The sequence below is a fragment of the Hemibagrus wyckioides genome, linkage group LG26, assembly GCF_019097595.1.
Source record: "Hemibagrus wyckioides isolate EC202008001 linkage group LG26, SWU_Hwy_1.0, whole genome shotgun sequence".
NCBI classification, from domain to species: Eukaryota; Metazoa; Chordata; class Actinopteri; order Siluriformes; family Bagridae; genus Hemibagrus; species Hemibagrus wyckioides.
The window spans coordinates 862,205-876,211 of record NC_080735.1 but is presented as its reverse complement, the minus strand read 5'-3'; the positions used below and the strand labels follow the sequence as shown (position 1 = coordinate 876,211).

The 14,007-nt window shown below is 39.6% G+C and overlaps 2 protein-coding genes across 6 annotated transcripts in view; one reads left to right on the top strand and one right to left on the bottom strand.

Moving 5' to 3' along the window:
- The window catches only part of LOC131346490 (NACHT, LRR and PYD domains-containing protein 3-like), a 38,870-nt gene extending 35,130 nt beyond the window's left edge, over positions 1-3,740 (top strand). For all 5 annotated transcript variants that reach the window (XM_058379942.1, XM_058379940.1, XM_058379941.1 and 2 more), the window contains 4 exons: positions 1,122-1,295; positions 2,069-2,242; positions 2,416-2,592; positions 3,179-3,740. In XM_058379942.1, coding sequence (XP_058235925.1) covers positions 1,122-1,295; positions 2,069-2,242; positions 2,416-2,592; positions 3,179-3,191 — 538 coding nt within the window. In that variant the 3' untranslated portion in view covers positions 3,192-3,740. The remainder of the gene's footprint in view (positions 1-1,121; positions 1,296-2,068; positions 2,243-2,415; positions 2,593-3,178) is intronic.
- LOC131346497 (lecithin retinol acyltransferase-like) overlaps positions 1-14,007 on the bottom strand; it is a 155,816-nt gene that overhangs the window by 28,542 nt on the left and 113,267 nt on the right. The window lies entirely within an intron of this gene.

The following is a 14,007-nucleotide window of genomic DNA, read 5'->3' as shown; positions in this document are numbered from 1 at the left end:
TGTATGTGTATGTGTATGTGTATGTGTATGATGTATGTGTATGTGTATGTGTATGTGAATGATGTATGTGTATGTGTATGTGTATGTGTATGTGTATGTGTATGATGTATGTGTATGTGTATGTGTATGTGTATGTGAATGATGTATGTGTATGTGTATGTGTATGATGTATGTGTATGTGTATGTGTATGTGTATGTGTATGTGAATGATGTATGTGTATGTGTATGTGTATGTGTATGTGTATGTGTATGTGTATGTGTATGTGTATGTGTATGTGTATGTGTATGTGTATGTGTATGTGTGTGTATGTGTATGTGTATGTATGTGTATGTGTATGTGTATGTGTATGTGTATGTATGTGTATGTGTATGTGTATGTGTATGTGTATGTGAATGATGTATGTGTATGTGTATGTGTATGTGTATGTGTATGTGTATGTGTATGTGTATGTGTATGTGAATGATGTATATGTGTATGTGTATGTGTATGTGTATGTGTATGTGAATGATGTATGTGTATGTGTATGTGTATGTGTATGTGAATGATGTATGTGTATGATGTATGTGTATGTGTATGTGTATGTGTATGTGTATGTGTATGTGAATGATGTATGTGTATGATGTATGTGTATGTGTATGTGTATGTGAATGATGTATGTGTATGTGTATGTGAATGATGTATGTGTATGTGTATGTGTATGTGTATGTGTATGTGAATGATGTATGTGTATGTGTATGATGTATGTGTATGTGTATGTGTATGTGTATGTGTATGTGAATGATGTATGTGTATGTGTATGTGTATGATGTATGTGTATGTGTATGTGTATGTGAATGATGTATGTGTATGTGTATGTGTATGTGTATGTGTATGTGTATGTGTATGTGAATGATGTATGTGTATGTGTATGTGTATGTGTATGTGTATGTGTATGTGAATGATGTCATTCTGGATGTCAAGTGTGAACAATTTTTTTGAGTGATTCAGAGCTCATTCCTTGATTTGATTCCTTGACCTGTCACGACTGTAAGTCTGCAAATGAATGAATGGGATGTAAAATTAAGAATAATGCAATAAAATGTCTGTGTAATGTTGGTTTTTACTTTTCTTTCTCTCCCAGGTTGTGTAAATGCAATCTCACAGAGGAAAGCTGTGCAGTGTTATCCTCAGTTCTCAGTTCTAACTCCTCCAGTCTAAAAGAGTTGAACTTAAGTGGGAATAAACTGTATGATTCAGGAGTAAAGAAGCTCTCTAAAGGACTGAAGGATCCAGACTGTAAACTGGAGATACTCTGGTGAGAGTCTCATATAGAATCATATAACATGTATGTGTCACAGTGCAGTGAAAAGGTTTTTGCCCCCTTCCAGTTTTTTTTTTTATTTTTTGCATATTTGTCAAAAAAGATTAAAAGATTAAGGGGGCAAAAACCTTTTCACAGCACTGTATATGATTTTCAGTCTAAATGAAAGAGCTTAAACAGAACATGTATACTCAGGCACATTTAGCGTGACCAGATACCCTAGGTGAGTCTGTTCAGTGATAGACAGAGGAGAGTGGGTCCATGTAGAGAAACTAGGAACCTTTTGGTTTGGTAACTAACATCTGTTTACAATAATCTTCCTGAATCTTCTTGATTCTTGAGTCTCCACCCGATATGGACCTGAGGTCAGAAAGGGCTTGGTTCTGCATGATGTCCATCTTGCAACATATCTTAGAATTGTGCACAGCTACATTTGTTTATATTTTGTTGATAAATTCAAGGAATTGAGATGGATTGAGAACAACTGTAACTGTAAGCTCAACACTAACTGTAAGGATAGAATAAAGCATCACAGCATTGTGTCGATGTGATAAACATCCTTGCAGGACAGCAGGATCCACAGACTTGATCCTCTCACTTTCAGGGCCCTGGATTGTTTGGTTTTGGGATCTTTACAAGGGATTTATAAGGCAAACTAAATAAGTGATAGGGTAGATTCAGCAAGAGCAAAATATGTGAGGTAGTTTCAGATAGCACTGTGTGTGATGTGATGCCAGTGTTCTGATTCATCTTTACATGTCTCCCAGGCTGCGTGCATGTGAACTTCAAGAGGAAAGCTGTGCAACTCTTTCCACAGTTCTCAGTTTGAACTCCTCCAGCCTGAGAGAACTATATTTGAGGAGCAATAAACTGGAAGATTCAGGAGTGAAGCTGCTCTCTGTGGGTCTGCAGAATCCACACTGTAAACTGGAGAGACTGGGGTGAGATCTCTCTCTCTCACACACACACACATCCATAGACTCACCAGAAGTGAGTATTTGCTGAAATTGTAACACTACTGTAACTCCAATATGTTTCCTATGTGGTCTTTGATGTTCAGATTCATTTGTAAATGTGGAAGAGAGGGATACAGTAATAATATCTCTGTCTGTAGGCTGGTAGGGTGCAGTATCACAGATGAAGGCATTGTAGCTCTAGTTTCAGCTCTGAGATCAAACGCCTCATCACAGCTGAAAGAGCTGGATCTGTACGGAAATAAACCTGGAAACTCTGGAGTGGCCCAGCTGAAAGATCTACTGCAGGACCAAGACTCAAAACTGGAGACTTTAGAGTGAGTTTCTGAATTTCCATTGCTTTAAACATTTGGAAAAGCCAACATATTCTAGTTTACTGCAGGTGCAGCTTTCTGCTATCCATTCATTCAGTGCCACCAAAGACCACCACTGAGCAGGTATTCTTTGGGTTTGCCGTGACCCTGACATAGTAGTAGGGGTTACACAATATGGCTAAAATTATATGGCCACCCAATAATGATATCCACATGTGCTTGTTGGACGTCCTATTCCAAAGGCTTGGCATTAATATGCAACTGGTCCCCTCTACTGTTATCATTAGCTCCACTCTTCTGGAAGGCTTTCCACTAGATGTTGGATTGTGGCTGTAGGTATTTCTGTTCATTCAGCTACAAGGGCTATAGTTAGATGAGACACTGATGTTGGGTGAGGAGGTCAATGTTTCAGTTTATTTCAAAGGTGCTTAGTGAGGGTAAAGTCAGGGCTCTGTGCAGGACACTTGAGTTCTTCCACTCTGACCTTAGCATGTCTTCTGACAAGATTTCTAAACAACAACAACAACTGATATGTAAAATATAATATAAAAGCTGACTGTGATTAAAGATTTCTTCTTTTTTTTTACAGCATCAAGACATAACTATGGAATGAACCTTCTGCACAGGATTATGACAGTCTTACAGTGCAAAGATATTATGTGAATTCACATGCTAAAATTTGTGAACTAATCTGGCTTCAAAGCAGCACATTCTCCAGAGACTACCCATATGGCTGTCACTGAGTCGCTACATGCTCTTAGATCAGCCAAACTGATCATCAAACTCATCATCAACCTTTCAGCAGCGTTTGAGACAGTTACCCACCAGACTCTCTGATCCACCCTCATGAGACAGCCAGTGGTATTCAAATAACCTCTAAAGTTCTACCTCTTCCAAAAGTACATAAACAGGCACTTTAAAACTCTAAAATTGGTGTCTGTGTCCTTTTCTTTCTGTATTACCTTCTAACAGAGATGTTAGACTGATTGTGTGTATTTGTACACTGTGTCCTAGTGAAACAGTATCAGGATATATTCATTGATAGACATTTCAAAGCACTTTTGTAAATTACATGCAATTTTAACTTTTATAATTACTCTTTCTAGTAAAAGAGATTATGCTTTTGTAAACCTACATATACTGGAAGCAAACTTGTGACCAAATGTGTCCTTTTTTTTCCTAAACAAACTGACATTTTTATTAATATGTAATAATAAAAAAGCTTAGATTTGAGCTCACCTACTGCAGTTAGCATTTTCTGAAAGGTAAATAGTGTAAATAAAAATGGTGTTAAGCTCAGGCTGTAAAATAGCTGCAGTAATTAATATATTTCCATCTAACTGTGCTTGTTGTAATTTAACCCCTTAACCTCCTGGGATGTTATTGGTGCTGTCCGTTCAGCACCACCGCAGTAGTAGCAATAGAGAAGTAGAGATTTTTTGAAAGGCGGATGTCACAATACATGTTGTTGCCATACATGTAAAGATCACTGCCCATCATCTGCTTTTAGCACTACCTCCTCTTGTCACAATTGTCCATGGCACAAAGACATCAAGCCCAACACTGGTGAATGGTGGCTCCTTTGCAAGTCTGTCAGCAGGCAAATCTGACATCTTTTGGCACTTCATTTGGCCTCTGAGCTGGTGGCATAAAAGGGCCCTCCTTCTTTTAGGATCTGTCTTTTTATATAACTGATGACCCTGTGGATTCCAGCTCCTGACCTTTATGTTAGGCTTAGTGCTGTTTATCACAGCTCTGCTTTATTATTACAAGTGTTATTATTTTATAAGTGTTAGTATTTACTAAAAATTAGTTATTACTAATAGTATCTTAGGAACTATTATTATATCCCATACACTTGTGTACTTGTATTGTGAGGATCATTGTGGTTACATTGTGGACATTTAATTAATTTTCCCAACTCTTAAGAAAGGATGCTATCCTTATTTACTTACTTACTTATGTACTTAGTTGTTTAAACTTATTTGCTCTCTTTATAGTTTAGTTTAGTTTAATCCCGTACTTCATGCACTGTTATGTATCTTAGTATCAGGCCACATCATATCTAATTTCACCACATCTGTGCCTGACTGCCATTCACTATGGTATTTTGGCATTTCCACTTGTTTTAGTTATTAAAGGCCACTGGAATGGTTCTTTTTCCATTTTGAATTGACTTTGACTTGGCCACTGTTGGAAACTTTTTCCTCTTTGAAGCTGAGACCAGAAGATGTTGGCATATCTTTCAAGCAGAAGTTACTCTTTATTGAGAACTCACTGTGCGTCACTGTAGTCATCCAAGTCTGACTATAGTTTCAGCACTGTAGAATTTATACCTTTTAAGGAGGAGGGATACATAGAGGTGGAGACAATCTAAACAAAGCCTGCAACTGCAGTACAGGAATCAGCCCGGTAACGGAATTTCCCCAGCCCTGATCTCATCAGCATAACAATGTCATTCAAATGCATAGGTGCTAATCCAATCAGCCTGATGGTATCACCCAGACCTTCACATTATCATAGAGACAAAGGCACAGCCTGGCCTTGAGATTAGCATTCACATTTAACCTGGGACCCTGCCCGGTGGTCAGGAAGTACATAAAGACAAAAGGTTAATGTCTCAGACACCTGGGCTGCCAGACTTGATCCTTCCTAGAACGTCATCATCTTTACCTCAAAATGTAAAACACAATGTACATAACTTTTTCAGTTTATATACTATTATGTTGGAACCTAGATTTAACATTTTATAAATTTGTAATCCAACACCACTGACCTGCCTCGCCTATAAACACAGACACCTTACGAGTATCCGCATCATCTCTCCTCAATTCTCACACTCAGTTTCTGTCTCTGAACCAGACTTGTTTTTGCCACGAGATTCTTACAGTTCACCTCCACCTTCTACCTAGGTAAGTTACCTTTCCTATTCAGGGCCTTATTCCCTCTGCTCTGTGCACTCCCTTAGATGGTATGAGGAAGAAACCTTGAGAAGAACCAGTCTCAAATGGGAACCCATCCTCATTTGGGTGACACTAGAGAGTGTGATTATAAATTATTCTAAACACCAGAGAGTGTGATATGAACAATGTCATTTCTGTAGTCATGTACAGTCAGTTGTGTGATGCAGAAACAGCATATGTAGAATGTTAGTGTATGTATTAATTAGGAGGTTGTTGTCCTCAAAGTCCACATAGGGCAGGCAGTGTTGCTTTGATATCCCCAAAGCTCATGAAGCAGAAGCCATTGTGTGGTCCATCTCTGGATGCCTCAGGATCCTCGCAGGGTTGGCCTCTGTCTACTGGAGCTGGCACAATCTCGAGATGTCTCAGGATGGGTAGAAAAAGGAACAGGTGGAAAGGAATTAGCATAGCTGCTGCATGTGCATTTAATGTGCATTTAATCAGATGTACTGGAGTACAAGGTTATGGGATGTGTTATGTGTATGCCTGGCTAAAGAGATATGTCTTTAATCTACTTTTAAACTGGGAGACTGTGTCTGAGCCCCGAACACTGTCAGGAAGACTATTCCAAAGTTTAGGAGCTAAATACAAAAATGTTTCTAATATTTTAGATATAAACAGAAAGTTTGAAATCAGTCTGTAATCTGATAATTCATTAGGGTCTAATATAAGTTTTTTAAGAAGAGGTTTAAAGAGGTTTAGGGACGTGACCTAAATATAGTGAGGAATTAATAATATTGAGAAGAGGCTCTCCAGCTGCATGTATCACTTCTTTCAGCAGTCTAATTGGAATTGGATCTAACAAACATATTGTTGATATAGCCGTGGTGATGAGTCTATACTGTTCTTCCTGTCCTATACCTGTGAAGCATTGTAGCTCTAGATGTGGAGCTTTAGGATGGACTGGATGCTGTCAGTGGTTGAACATCCATTATTTTGTTCCTGATACTATCAATTTTTTCAGTGAAGAAATTCATAAAGTCCTCACTACTAAACTATGATGGAATACTCTCTCCAGGAATCTGATGTTTTGTTAGTCTAGCCACTGTATTCAGTAGGAATCTGGGATTGTTCTGGTTTATTTCTATCAGATTGCTCAGATGCTCAGCCCTAGCAGATTTTAGAGCCTGTCTATAGCTGGACAAACTGTCTTTATACGCAATTCTAAAAACTTCTAATTTGGTTTTTCTCCACTTTCGCTCGAGGTTACGGGTTGCTCTCTTGAGGGCGTGAGTATGACTATTGTACCATGGTGCAGGTGTTTTATCTCTGAACTTTTTTAGTTGGATGGGGGCAACAGTGTCTAGTGTGCTGGTGAAGATGGTGCCTATGCTGTTAGTTACTTCATCTAAATCATCTGCATTTAGTGGTCTAGTAAGAAGTTGAGACAGATCCGGCAGATTGCTTGTGAATCTGTCTTTAGTGGTCAGAGTAAAAGTTCTACCAAATCAATAACATGGGGAGACGTGTCTAATATGTTCTACAGGTAGAGTGTACACTAAGAGGTGATGGTCTATGATATCATTGCTTTGAGGTAGCATATCTATATTAGTGACATCGGTCCCATGTGATATAATTAAATCTAGCGTATGATTAAAACTAAATTTTTTACTCCTAATTTCAATACATTTGTTAGTTTTGCTCTGTTGTGAGTCTCACATCTTATTGTTGTCATATCTGTGGGCTGTTATGACTTTCTTCTCTCCTGTGATGAAGGTTTCCATACATTCTGTTTCTAGCTTCCATTTATCTATTTAGCAAGAACTTACATGTAGGCCTTGTTGACAAACTTTTCTAACCTGTTTTTTCTTCCAACTAGAAACATGGTCATGGATGTGGATGTAGATGTGGCTATGGCTTTGCAGGCCAAAGGCCCTTCCGTGGTACCCTGAGCTGCTGACTGACAAGTGGTCACATTGTGAGGCTTGTGGCAACTGAACTTAACTGTCTCCTGGTTGGTCTTGGATAGCCTTCCTGCAACTGCTGAGGCCTCCACTCAAACTGAGCCTGATACCAATGGTTTCCCTGAAGTCACTGATATCACTGGGTCCTCTTCCTCCTACTATTCCTCTGATCACTCTCCAACTCCTCCAGCTTCCCCAACTTCTCCAACCTCTGCAACTTTTCCAACCTCTCCTACCTGGGCCCTATACATGGCTGATGACTAAGCCGATAATTGCTTATTTCTGTTTTTTTCCCTGTAACGAACCTACTGGGTTCCCTACATAACTGTTTTACCTAATAAACTACTTGTTTTACCTTGTGTTATGTGTCCCTATTTTTCTTTATATGCTATTGTAACTATGCCACCGGCACCTGTCTACCAGAGGGAGCCCTCGCCCGAGTTTTGACGCCACCAACAAGGTTTTCTCTGACATTTAAGCAGCATGTTCACAACGGCAAGACACAAAGTATTGTGATTTATTCCATACCAAGCTGTTGCTATTGTCTTGATTTTCTGATTGCTCTTTGTGCATCGACCTCATTTTGTTTACTGGATTTTCTGAGTTTAGTCTTGTGTCTGTTGGATTTGTTCACATCACGGTTTTGTCTTTCGGGTTCTCGATTACTCTGCCTGCCCCAGTTTACGTATCTTGTCTGACTATTTGGATTATTTCAATAAAATCCTGCAATTGGATTCTTCCCAGCCTGCATCTGGCGATTTGTTACAGCTATTCTAAACTATTTCTCGTTATATGGTTAACTTTTGCCATAGCTGATAACTGATGATTATATTGCTTAAGCACAGATAAAGATAAGTGAGATTAATATATATGTAAATATAAATTTACATTAAGTAAATATAAGTATATAAGTAAAGATTTAAAGTTAAAATCTGGATTCTGGATTAAAATATTCTTAGATTTGATTTAGCTTAACTGAGTAAATTTAAGCATTAAACATTAACTTTTGATTTAATGATTAAATTAGATTAGATTTGATTTAAAGTTATGATATGATTAAAGTTGATTGGAATTAGATTTATAAGTTGATTGGAATTAGATATATGAATTGAGTGAAAATTAGATTTATAAAAATGGGTACAATTTTCCAAAACAATTCAACAAGCCAGACCAGAGGTTCTATATCTCAGGGCGGGGGTGGAGAATCGCACCTGAGAGAGGAGGCTCCTCCTGACAGGACTCTCCCAAGGAGCACCATCCAGAAGGGAAAGAGAAAGGCACATGGCACAGTCTGGTCTCTACTTTGGTGCCAGATTTGGTGTAGCAACCTGAACAGAGGGCACAAACACAGACCACCCTAATGACTGATAAAGGGGACCTCCAAAGGTAGCCCCTGAGTTTCAGGAGAAAGTGATTCAGCACTAGAAACAAAGGCCCCATCTTCAGACAATCTGTGTGCCATGAGAGACAGGAGCCCCCCTAAATGCCATGGGCAGGGCAGCCATCTAAGGCTGCTCCCCAGCCCAAGAGGGGGGGCATCTGTCAAAAGAGTTCTGCGAGAAGGACATGCCCTAAGAGTGGGACCCAAGGTGAGAAACCGGTTCTGTCCACATAGGAAGGGTTTGAAGCTCGTGACGCATAACCCTTGTGACCCTGAAAATGGTGTCTGCAGAGGTGAAACCCTGCTCCTGAGCCAGAGTTGAAACTGTCTCACATGTAGCAGACCCAAAGGAATAACTTTGGCCACAAGTCATGAGCTAAGCACCTTCTAATCCTAAGAGACAGAGAGGCACTGGCCTAATCAGATTTTAAGGTTAGACCTTTATGGCAGAAAGGATGGAATTCCCCAGGTTTAGCAGGTCAGCTCAGTATGACTGCAAAACTGTCATTGTGTGCAGCACTGCAACGGCTTAACCTACGGGACTGTAGACCTTCCCTATAAGGCCGATGTGAATGCAGACTTTCTCCATGCAACTCAATGGGACTGCAGGCTTTTTTCATGCAGCCAATGAAGGGGAGAGAAAGCCCGCAAGATGGCTGAATAGTCAGCAGTGTCTGAGGAGAACACTCAGGCAGAATAAGAATTATTCCACAACCTTGACACCTCAGTGTGGAGGTATGGGAAAAATGGGCGATGCCTGCATGGAGGTGTAAGGCAGCGTGAAGTTAGTTAGAGATTGTCAAGCTCATAGATGACAACACTAACCTTTCCTCATGCCAAATGAAGCTAAGCTTAGCAACAGCATGTGTGATCACCTCCAGGAGCTTTTCGAACACCACAGAATGCGGTGGCAATTCAAATGCTGTTTGCTCCTTGTTGTCCTCATCGAGCTCCTCAGGGTCCAATTCAGATATATGACTCTAATACCAAGGCCAGAGCCAAGGCGGAGGTATTAGAGTCAGCTGAAAGGATGAAAGGGATTCACAAAGACGTGAAACAATGACCAAATCCGGCGTGCTGCCTCGACTGACTCGAGCCACATGGCTCAAGCACTTGGCTGGAAATATAAGCAAGCGGATGCAGAATGAGCTTAGTGACAGTGCGCGAAACTCAACAGCAAAACGGCACTGATTGCTTTCTCTCAAGGAGCAATTCTGTGGCATACCACTCATCATCACCCACATCAAGCTCCTCAGAGTCCAATGAAGACAATAATTCCTCATTCAGGTCGGGAGAAATCGCAAAATGAGCTCCCAGAGCCGAAGTGGGGAAATCAGGAGAGAATGCAAGACAAAGTCCCAAGATGTTGGGAAGAAGTTGGCATGCTGCCAGTTGGCATGACTTTACGGAGAGAAAAAGTTTCCCAGTACATGCAGCCCCCCCTGTAATGTAGTGGGGCACTGATTCACACACTATCTGAACTTGCCATCTTTCCTTATCTTCCAAAGGGAACTGCCTTGCGGGATTGTAAGTGTCTGTGAAGAACCTGACTGCATCCCATTCAAAATCTGTTTTATCTCTGTGGAGTTTGTACAGATCAACAGCTAAGACATCACATTACTCTTGTAATAAATAGATATAAATAAACAGAGTAAAAATATATTGTAAACATCTAAATGAATATACATCTGAGTAATGTAAACAGTGAATTCTGTTAATATACAAATAAACTTCCAAAGGTGCATTATATGTAAGGTGCATATATACATTCAAATAAATTTAAACAATCAGTAGTTCTGGGTATAAAGGCATTTGTAAGGTGCAAGACAGATAGCAGCAGTATGACAGTCGTGCAAAAAGACTGTAAAGTGTAAAAGTGCAAACCGTGTCAGATTTAAAGAACTGTACATATAATGTGTGAATAGGTGTTTGTAAACAGGTCCATGTGTGCAGAGTTCTGCAGAGAGTATAAAGTGTCTTATGTGCAATGAAAGATTTTCAGAGCAGATCAAGAAGTCACCAGAGCAAGATATAATAGGGATTTATTATGTATGTCATCCTCGGTGCGCTGGGCCTGGGCAGAGAAACACGCAGACTTGCGGTTGTGGTAGTGATTATTTCCCAACGCGAATTTATCAGGGACAGGTGAGCGTCAGTCAAGGACATGGCTTTCCACTGTCGCAGCTGGGCCTGCTTCACCTGTAGGTCGTGGATCTGCTTCTCCATGGCCTCCACCTCCAAATCCACAGAGTGCAGCTCAAATGTATCCTCACCTGCACTCAAAGGCACAACTGACATAGTGTTTAGGAGCAGTAGAACAACAGAGATAATCGGTGTGAGAAACGAACAAACTAGTGATAGCCAGGTTAATGGGTTAGCGATACTAATGGGCTAACCGGCTAGAAGCAGGTGAAAACAAATAAAACTAGTGATATAAAAGTGTTTCGAATGAGAATATTATAAGATACTATCAACTGCTATAGATACTATAAAAAGTTATAATATAGGACTGGATTAATATAAAATCCAAGAAATTTTAGGTCAGCTTGGTGGAGCTCAGAAAAATGCGTCTGCACTCTGCAGAGCAAAACTTACACAGGTAACACAAGGCAGTCTGGGAAAAACAGGAAACCAAAGCATGAGGAGGCCACACAACTTCAAAAACAGGGCAAAGAAACTGAGATCCCATGGAGCTTAAATACATTTGTGCCCAAGAGTTTGCACATGAAGTCAACACTTAAAAAAATGCAGTGTTCAGTGAGATATTCAACCTCATTCTGGAACAGTCTGTAACCCCCATGTGTTTCAAACAGTTCACCATAGTCCCTGTTCCGGCATCTAGGTGTTCACATCACACAGGACCTGTCTTGATTCTGTCACATTAACACCATGGTGAAGAAGACCTGCCAGTGTCTCTACCACCTCTCTCAGGTGCTAAGGACTTTCTACACCTACACTATTGACAGCATAATGATGGGAAGCATCAAAGCCTGGTTTGGGAACAGCACCAAGCAGGACATTCAGCCTCAGTGAGCTCCCTGACCTGAAGCCTATCTATAGCAAGTGGTGCTGGACCAGGCCAGGAAGATAGCAAAAGACCTCAGCCATCCCAACAATGGACTCTTTTCTCTGTTGTGTTCAATGAAACTGTTTTGCTCCTTGAGGACAGACATAGGGAGAGAATGAGTAGGAGCTTCTTCCCACAGGCCATTCAGATCTTTAACCAGGATAACACCTAGAACCTGGACTTTTCTGGACTTATCCTACCCACTCCCTCAGATGGACTTTTGCATGATTGCACAATATTTCAATTGTACTTGCACATTTTTGTATTTTTGCAGTTTACCATAATATAATATTCTATATTCATATTCCCCATTCCACCCATACCACATCACTGTACTAAATATGGATCTAATCACGGTAATCACTGTTTCAATACTACCTTTTTTATATTTAATCTATTTATCCTCATTGCAATTTTCTCACCATAGTTTCCATATATGTCATGTGTTTTGTTTTATTTTATTTTATTTTATTTTATTTTATTTTATTTTATTTTATTTTATTTTATTTTATTTTGTTTTGTCTTGTTTGCATTCTATTGGTTTGTTTTTTTTTATTTTACATTAGTGTTAATTGTAATTGTTAAAATTGTCTATTTTTTATATTTAGGACAGACATAAAAAGCATTTCATTACATGTTGTACTTTGTATGATTGTGTATGTGACATATAAAATTAGAATTTTGAATTTGATAACCACTTTTCTAGGGGTAATCTGAGTTTCGACCACTATGCAAACACATGTCTCCTGCTCACATAAAAATTGATCATTGCCACTATGAACAGCATCAATCTAGGCCAAGAGCTTACAATAAGGGCTGTGTTTATGGTGCTGAAACACTTTATCTCACAGGTCAGAGGCTTTCATGTGTTAGTCTGCATGAACAACACTGTGGTTGTCTCCTACCTCAATCACCAAGACAAGTTGCCTTTGCGCCCCATTTTCAAGCTGGGCAGAGACCTGATTGCTCTCCTTGAGGTCATTTTACATTCTGGGGCATGCAACTGGGAAGTGGGGTGTTCTTTTATAGTGCCAAGGTGCATAAAATGGCTGCCGACCCAGAAGTGCTAATCTGGTGATGGCTGCTGACCTGGAAGTGCTCCCCGCTATGCCACTAACCCAGAAGTGCATGCCACTAGGGCGCTCATTCTGGTTCAGGCTTTTAAGACCTGCGGGGCTGATCCAGGTCTGCTTACTCCCAGCAGCTGTCTGTCCCAATTCACACAGCTCTGAAAGCTTCATCACAGGCTTTGAGTAGGGAGTGGACTTTAGCATTTATCCAGGGCCTCTGGTTGAGATATGGGTTTATATTTGTACCTAGTAAATACAAATCCAGTGATGGCTGCTGTGTATTGCTCTAAATCAGTGAGACTGTTGTGTGCATGCTATACATCCTGAGGTCTGCCAAAAAAGTATAAACAAGATCTCTTTTGAACATGTTTTTGTAGAATTATTACTGAATTTCAATTTCTGTAAAAAGTCACATGAAACACAATCATAACCATGCATCAGTTCGAAGTATTGAAGTACTCAAGTACTCCATTCTTAGTCAAGATGAATGAATAAATAAATAAATAAATTCTAACATCATTAAAAGGGATAGTCAAAATTAGTTTATTAACTTTGCTACCACATTCTTTTGTTCCACAAAATACATACACAGAAAATATAATGATAATTTACATTTATTTATGGCAGACTCACTGATCCAGAACAACTTACATCCATCTTGTTTATACTACTGAGCAGTTGAGAATTAAGAGCCTTGCTCAAGAGTTGGCAGTGGCAGTAATGGTCCTAACATTTTATATCACAACCTTCCAATTAGTAGACAAACATCCTCACCCTTGAGCTACCACTTCCCAGTAATGCGGATATGCAAATGAAAAAGTAAAATTTATTTTAAAGTAAAAGTTATGTTGAATTTGCAGAAGGAGAATCTCTATGCAAATATTTCTCTGAATCTTCAGTCCACATGCTTCAGTGAGATGTGGGGGAGCGGACATTGTGCTCAATGTGTATGTCTTGGACATTATGAGTAATTGTCAAGGAAATTTAATAACATTATAACAATAATTTAATATTTGTAGTAAAATTAACATCT